The sequence below is a fragment of the Nanorana parkeri genome, unplaced genomic scaffold, assembly GCF_000935625.1.
Source record: "Nanorana parkeri isolate BGI_ZX_2015 unplaced genomic scaffold, ASM93562v1 scaffold88, whole genome shotgun sequence".
NCBI classification, from domain to species: Eukaryota; Metazoa; Chordata; class Amphibia; order Anura; family Dicroglossidae; genus Nanorana; species Nanorana parkeri.
This window is the reverse complement of record NW_017306356.1, coordinates 2,019,046-2,027,439: the sequence shown is the minus strand read 5'-3', so window position 1 is coordinate 2,027,439 and position 8,394 is coordinate 2,019,046. Positions and strand designations below refer to the sequence as shown.

General features: G+C 46.7%; 1 protein-coding gene across 1 annotated transcript in view; it reads left to right on the top strand.

Moving 5' to 3' along the window:
* SMOC1 (SPARC related modular calcium binding 1) overlaps positions 1 to 8,394 on the top strand; it is a 349,454-nt gene that overhangs the window by 314,431 nt on the left and 26,629 nt on the right. Inside the window, exons 8-9 of the mRNA XM_018552448.1 lie at positions 46 to 238; positions 316 to 398. Of these exons, the coding sequence (XP_018407950.1) occupies positions 46 to 238; positions 316 to 398 (276 nt within the window). The remainder of the gene's footprint in view (positions 1 to 45; positions 239 to 315; positions 399 to 8,394) is intronic.

Sequence of the window (8,394 nt, the reverse complement as noted above, 5' to 3'; positions counted from 1 at the left end):
CATATCCCTTACTGCCTGTATGTGACTTATGGATTTTTTTATCAGAAAAAGTGAACTCCTGTGACCAAGAGAGGCAAAGCGCTCTGGAAGAGGCAAGAGAAAATCCACGAGAGGGAATTGTGATTCCAGAGTGTGCTCCAGGAGGACTATACAAGCCAGTGCAGTGTCACCAATCTACTGGTTATTGCTGGTGTGTTCTAGTAGATACAGGGCGCCCCTTGCCAGGAACATCTACACGGTAAGTTATCTTTCATCTCCTACAAGGGACAGTCCGGGAACAACATCTGATATTTGTTATAATTAATTTCAATGCAGATATGAAACTCCTGTGTGTGAAAGTGATGCAAAGTGGAAGAATACTGACACAGAGGATCCATTTAAAGACAGAGAACTGCCAGGTAAAAATTATTTATGGTCATCATTCTTGTTATACATGACATCTGACTGTCTGACAGTAAACCGGTCCATACCATAATGGTGCTTAACATGCTGCAGCAATAACATTCAGACACCTAGCCATGCCTATTTGTACATTCACATGAGTTTTAAAGCACGCCAGGGCTCCCGAATCCTTGGGCTTATTTCTAATTCAGTGTCATGTACTTAGCTGGATATCAAGTAGACAAGGGGCTACCCGTGCACCTCTTGCCCCACACCTCTGGAGACGGAGAAAGATAATGTGGGAACGCAGAGTGGCACAGACGTCTGTGCTGACAACTGGGCCAGGTCTTGTGCAGAAGCCGCAGATGCTCTAGGTAGAGCAAGGAGCAGGCGAGTCTGCAGGGATCTGGTAACTTGGAGAACCCCTGGAAGCTGGAGCTAGGAAGCGTCGTGCTGAGGGTGACCAGATGAGCACACACCGGATAGCAGAGTAGACAGGATCCAGGTAGATGGCCAGAAGCAGAGTCAGAGCAGTAGCCGAGGTCATACACAGGAGGGCTGAGTAGCAGTGGTACCGGAGCAGCAGGCAGGAGCAAGGTCAGGGTCATGCACATATTAGCAAAGCCTTGATTTGTCAAATCAGGAGACAAGAAGCGAGGTCCAAGGGTCACAAGTCAGATTCATACACAGGGAAGCAGGAATGCAGGAACACATAGCTGACAACGTGTGTGCACGTTTGTGCGCCGATGCGTGTTCCCTTTAGGCGTACTCTGCCAGAGGGAGCAGTAAAGCCCAATCGTCCTGTGCATATGAAGAAAAACATTGAAGGTACTGTTCCAACTTCTGATATGTGCATTCTGTTTGTCTGTTGGTCTGCGAATGATAGGAATCGTATCTGGATGGCAAGTCTCTTCATCTTCAGAAAACATGCGAGATAGGGCATCTGGTTTGGAGTTCTTGGAAACCTTGTCAGCCCGTCTGGCCTGACGAGGTTTCAAATGTTAAGTTGTCTGGAGGTATTCAAGGTTCTTGTGATTGGTAAAGCTTAGAAATGAATGAGTTGCACCCTTCAGGAGGTAGCGCCATTCTTCTAAGGCAGACTTAATCGCCAGCAATTCACAATCACCCTCATCATAATTCTTTTCTGTTGGACAAGAAGTCTATAGCGATAGAAGTTTGCAGACCCCACAAAGCGTTGAACAGCTTTCCTGTCTTTTGGTACAGGCCAGTCAAGAATTGCACTGACTTTCTGGGGGTACATAGAAATCCCAGAGGTGGAAATAACCAAACCCAGGAAATGAATGATTTCTTTCTCAAATTCACACTTTTTGGCTTTCACATAAAGTTTATGTTCCCTCAAGTGCTCGAGGATCTTTTTGATATGGTCACGATGCAGCTCAGTGGAAGGAGAGAAAATAAGGATATCATCGAAGTATACAATCATAAACAAGTCCAAGTAGTCTCTAAAGATGTAATTTACAAAGTGTTGGAATGTTGCGGGGGCATTGTACAGCCCAAAGGACATCAACAGATATTCAAAATGTCCGAATCTAGTGTGAAAAGCTGTTTTCCACTCATGACCCTCTCTGATCCTGACCAGGTTGTAGGCAGGGCCGCAGCAAGGATTTTTGCCTACACAGGTCCCGGCGCCCTCAGATGGCTACCTATGCACCGCACTTGTAGTCCAATAACTCTGCCTCCTTACTACCTGTCTGTACCTCGGTATGGGCATGAATAGGAGGATGAATGCACCGATACCATGTTTTCTAGGCTGAGTTTGAGTACCGATAATTTTCCTCACTGATACTCACCGATACCGATTACCGATCCCTTTTTTTAGGACAGTCATGGAGAACCAGGGCCCGGTTGCAGCTGCAATCACTGAGACCCAGGTAGTTCTGCCACTGAAGAATAATTCCGTCAGCTTTGGAGGACTACAAATCCCAGCAAAACATTATACAGCAATGCAGAATGGCATCAGCTATAGAGGACTACAAATCCCAGCAATACAGTGCACAACAATGCAGAATACCATCGGCTATAGAGGACTACAAATCCTAGCAATACATTACAGAGCAATACATAATAGTACATATATGAATTTACTACATACTCTTTGCTACCACTCTGCTCGAGGGTGCTGGCCTGATGTCTTGGGCGGAGGGTCTCAGCACAGGCAGATGTGGAGGATCGCAGCAGGGGCAGATGTGGAGGATCACAGCAGGGGCAGATGCAGAGGGTGTCAGTAGGGCAGATGTGGAGGGTCTCAGCAGGGGCAGATGTGGAGGGTCTCAGCAGGGGCAGATGTGGAGGATCACAGCAGGGGAAGATGTGGCAGATAGCAGCAGGCAGGGGCAGAAGTGTCAGATCAATGCAGAGTATAGAGCAGCATTCAGGGCTTGTTCACACCAGCTCCAGTGCGTTCCAGCACGTTTAGCTGCTGGAACAAACTGGATCGCATGCTGGCTCCCTGCATTCTGGGGCGGGAGGGGTTGTAGCGGTGCATTCAAGTCAATGGCACAGCAGCCACACCCAGCCGCCTGCAGTGCGATCGCTCGCACCAGAATGCATGGCACATCAATGCCTGCTTTCCGGTCCAGTGTGATGGAAAAAATGCTGCATGCACTATTTTTTGTGATCGTACTGGAGCGGAACGCAGGCATTAATGTTCCACGCATTCTGGTGCGGGCGGTTGCACTGTGGGCAGGGGTGTGTGGCTGCAGTGCCATCGACTGGAATGCACCGCTACAGGGAATGCAGTGAGGTGGCCAGAATGCGGGGAGCTGGCCAGAATGCGATCCGGTGTACACACACACATTCTCTCTCTCTCTCTCTCTCTCTCTCTCTCTCTCTCTCTCTTTCTCTCTCTCTCTCCCCCTCCCCCCTCTTTCCCCATACCTGCAGCTTGGAGCAGGAGACAGTTCAGAGACAGCAGCCGGGAGGAATTGCAGTGAGACACTCAGGAGAAGGGACATGACAGGGCTCACAGATAACAACACAGTGCAGCTTAAACTCACAGGGGGCAGGGGCGGATCTGACATTACACTGAGCCATTACGCTGCATCTGGCTCTTTGAGGCCATCTGTCTGCTGGCCGGGTGATACAATTTTACCGCCCCCCCACCGGCGCCAGCTCTGGTTGTGAGCTCCTCGAAGGTTTAATTTGGTGAAGATTTTGGCGGTTCTAAATCGTTGAAAACGTTAAGTAACTAGTGGCAACAGATAACTATTCTTAACAGTGATCTTGTTTAGTTCTCTGTAGTCCACACAAGGCCATAAGGAACAATCCTTCTTTTCTATGAAGAAGATGCCTACTCCTGTAGAAGATTTGGAGGGGCGGATAAAACCTTTTTCTTCATTCTACTGGCATAATGTGTCCAGTTCAGGTTCAGATCATGGAAAAATTCGGCTGTAAGGTAAATGAGCCCCTGGCAAGATTTTAATGGGGCAATATATGATTGCCCCATTAAAATGGTATAATTTTGAGGATAATGAGGTGGAAGAACATCGACCCCTTTCTTATCAGGGCTTGTTCACACCAAAAGTGTGTGCGTTCCAGAGCGGAAGTTGCTGGGACGCACTGCGATCGCTAAGAAACTTTTGGGGCAGGAGGGGGCGTGGCACTGCATTGAATTCAATGGCACTGCTTCCACGCCCCAAACCCCCCCACCCCCGCCCGCAGTGCAATCGAACGCGTGGGAAAACTTTGCCAGCGTATTTTTTGCGTTTGCAGTGGAACGGAACGCTGGCAAAGTCTTGACACGCGATCGATCGCACTGCGGACGGGGGTAGGGCGTGGAAGCGGTGCCATTGAATTCAATGCACCGCCACGCCCCCTCCCGCCCCAAAACGCGGGGAGAAGTTTCTTAGCGATCGCGGTGCGTTCCAGCAACTACCGATCTGGAACGCACACGCTTTCGGTGTGAAAAAGGCCTGAAAGAAGTCCAGGTAGCTTTGGTATTCTGGTGGAACATATTGAGCAGTGGCAGGTTCAGGGTTGATTTCGAGGAGAGCAGGTGAGTTCCCTAAAGAAGATGGGAAGCAGTGTCTTTGGCAGTATGTAGAAGGGAAATCTACCTCCCCAGATAGCCAGTTTATCAGCAGATTGTGTGCCTGGAGCCAGGGAATACCCAGAATAATCAGGAACAAGGGTGATAGAATGATAACTAGGCACGGGTATTCTTGATGTCCACGGAGCTTGAAGGCGACAAGTCTCTTGGGTTATGGGGCGGGATTTTAAGTATTGGCCATCAGCCAAATGAATGGTTACAAACTGTGCATTGCCCCATAGAGGAATGTGGTGTTGTTGAGCAAAGTCCATAAAACAACTACAAGCCCCAGAATCAATGATGGCTTGGACCTGGATTCTCTGTCCAGAAATCTGCAGAGAGAAATATATGGAGACATGACTGGTGCGGTCCTCAGAGCAAAGACTGGCAACATAGGTAGGGAGAGAAGACTTACTGTGTCGAACAGGACAGTTGCGAGCATAATGACCTGACTCTCTGCAGTAGAGGCATAAGTTGTTTTGGAGTCTACTAAACTTTTCTTAGTCACAAAGTGGAGCACGTAGATGGCCGATCTGCATAGGCTCTGGGTCAGTGGCTGGGTGTGTGTCTGGGGTTGCCGATGGCATAGGTGGTGAAGGCACTCGTTGAGTCACCCAGAGGAAATTTAAAGTGTTAGATCTTTCTGCCCTTCTCTCTCTGAGTCTCCGGTCTAGCTGGATAGACAATCGGATGAGTTCCTCCAGGGATTCAGGAATTCCAACCCCAGTTAGCTCATCTTTAAGGCCTTCAGATAGTCCAAAATGAAATTGGGGTGTTCATTCCAGTCTGCATCCGCACTCCATTTACGGAACTCTGCAACAAAGTCCTCTACTGGCCTACGACCTTGTTGTAGAGCACGCAGGGTGGATTCTGCAGTTGCAGTCCGTTAGGGATCATCATAGATCTGGGCCATAGCGTAAAGAAAGAAGCTAAGTTATTCAGGACATCATTGTTCTGTTCCAGGAGATAGTGGGCCCATGACTGTGGTTCACCTAGTAGCAGGGAAATGACAAATTCCACCTTAGTGATTTCCAAGGAAAATGTCTGTGGCTGGAGGGCAAAGTAAAGCTGCCAAGCATTTCTGAAGGCTCGGAACCTGCAACGATCACCTGAGAAGCGATCTGGAGCTGACACTCTGGGTTCTGGTGGTGGCATGACCACTGCAGGAGAGGACATGGTCTGTTCAGTTCTGATGGATTCAGTAGGAGGTGCAGGCGAAGTAGGAGCTGTTATAGCCTGAACGTGTCCTTCCAGCTGAAGATAGCCTTCTTGGAAGTTCTTTGTGTGGGACAAGGAGGTGATCTGTTGAAAAAGCACCTTCAAGGGTGAAGCGCCCCTTTTTTCGGTCTCAGACATGGCTGTGTGGTACTGTCGACAAGGGGCTACCCATGCACCTCTTGCCCCACATCTCTGGAGATGAAGACAGAGAATGTGGGGACACAGAGTGGTACAGACGCCTGTGCTGACAGCTGGATGAGGCAGAATTTGTGGATGCTCTAGGTAGAGGAAGGACCAGGTGAATCTGCAGAGATCGGGTAACTTGGAAAACCTCTGGAAGCTTGAGCTAGGAAGCATCGTGCTGAGGATGGCCAGATTAGCAGACACCGGATAGCAGAGTGGACAGGAACCAAGCAGATTGCCTGAAGCAGAGTCAGAGCTGTAGCCAAGTTCATACACAGGTGGGCCGAGTAGCAGTGGAACCGGAGCAGCAGGCAAGAGCAAGGTCAGGATCATAAGCCAGGTACAGGATCATAAGACGCGTATTAGCAAAGTCATGAGGTGCCAAGTCATCTATGAGTGACTGTTCTAGTGCAGGCATGTTTGTGCGCCGATGCACATTTCCGCGCCAATGCACGTCTTCCCGGAGGTTTTCGCACATGACTGTGCACCATGGTGTGCTAGGGTTGCCACCTTTTCTTCAAGCGAAACCCGAACACTATCGCATCACATGGACATATTCTTTTGGGAGAATGAGTGGTGGCTTATTCATATGTAATGGGCACCACCCATTAATATGTAAATAACACAGTTGATACTATTTTCAGTGGGGGGGGCCAGTAGCCCCTATCCTAATTTTGGTTGCCCCTGTCTGCCTGACATCTTATGTCCGGGTTCCTGGTGCCATGAAACCCGGACACAGTATTCAAAACCCGAACTGTCCGGGTGAAACCTGGACAGGTGGCAACCCTATGGTGTGCGTGTGTTTCCGGGCACTAGACTAGACTTTTGGTAAGTCTCTTACATTCTGTCGCAGACCGTCATAAATCTGTTGCGGTTTGCTACCAGTATTCCAGATGCAGGGGTCACAAATACATAATAAAACTGTTGCATGGACTTTGTAAAAAGGAGAGCCTAATGTGGATTGAAATGAGTCACCAACCCAAAAATACAATAAAATCCTTTGATCCTCAATACTCTGAGCCTACAGTTGATCCAGAGAAAGGAGAAAACCCCTAATAAAGCATGACCCAATTTGCTCTAACAGTTAAAAAAAATAAAATTAAAATCCTGATCCCGAAAGGCAATTGGATACTTCAAGGATCAACAGTTTACAGTTATTACTCATAAAAATGAATAGCAAGATATTTTTTGAGTATTTAGAAATACATCCATACCCTTTTCAATGCTGCCTTATCCCCTCCAGTCATTGCACCTTCTTATTGGCTGGTAAGGTATCCATCATAGTAATAGACCAATAGGAAGGTGGTGGGCAAGCACATGTTTAGGGAAGGCACACTGCAGACACGTTTAGTACTGGCCTATCAGGGGAAAACAAAAGTGACTGAACAAGGTTTTTCATTATGTGTGATCAATTCTGCAGTAGACAAGCCAAGACATTAGATTTAACTCTCAGTTCTGCCAAAAATGGACAGATTGGAATGTAAGAAATCATTGTAAGAAATACCTGTATGTGCATGGCCAGCTTAACAATGTTAGTGACAATCTGAAGCCATGTATCGGATATACTGCATATGCTTTATGCTTATGCTTTATTTTTAAAGCCCAGCATTACTGCAAAATACTACTGTTTAGAGTCTTTACACACTTTTGGAGTTTATTTCCTGCTTTTTATGCGTCTCCCCTTCTCATTAAAAGTGCTGTCAACGGAAATTAAAGTGACACTAAGCTCAGGAGTTAAACCTTAAAAATGCATTCAAGTACCTGAACTATTAACAAAAATTTAGCTTATTTGTACATCACTCAAATCATGGCCCAATTTTTGCTGATACTGTCTTTCCTTCTGGAGGGTGGCTACTTTTGTTCCCCATGGTCCCTGTGGGTGTTGTAAAGGAGCCACCGCTCCAAGTTCGCTCCTGTGATGAACTACAATCTCAATACAAATTACAGGAGTGTCAGCACAAATTCAGAGAAGATTCTATACAAATAAGCTAATTTTTTGTTGACTTTAATATCAATACAAATTAGAAAATTAATTGTGAGATTGTAGTCTATCATGGGAGCGAGCTTGGAGTGGTGGCTACTTTACAACACACACAGGATCATGGGAACAAAGGTAGCCACCCTCCAAAAGGAGGGCCATGGTCAACACAAATTCAGAGATGATTTGAGGATCTACATCTGAGTGATACACAAATAAGCTAAATTTTTCTTAACAGGTACTTAAATGCATTTTTAAGATTTAACTCCTGTGTTTAGTGTAAATTTAAGTAGTTGTATTAGATTTCTGCTTTTTTCCACATTCATGCTAATGTTTGGCCAGGCTATATATTGTACATTGAAGTATTTTGCTTTTTCTAACAAGCGGCATTTTAATAAAATGTAAAAAAAAAAACCTCTATAGCTACAGGCACTATGGAGCAAATTATCCTTAATGTTTACAGCATAAACACTAAAGTCTCTTGCTGAGCAGGGTACTGGCATTTCCTTGTAGTGACATTGTCTGTCCTCCCCTCCTGTCTTCGATTTATCCCTTTTGCCAAGTCAAATAGCCCAACATGCAGATG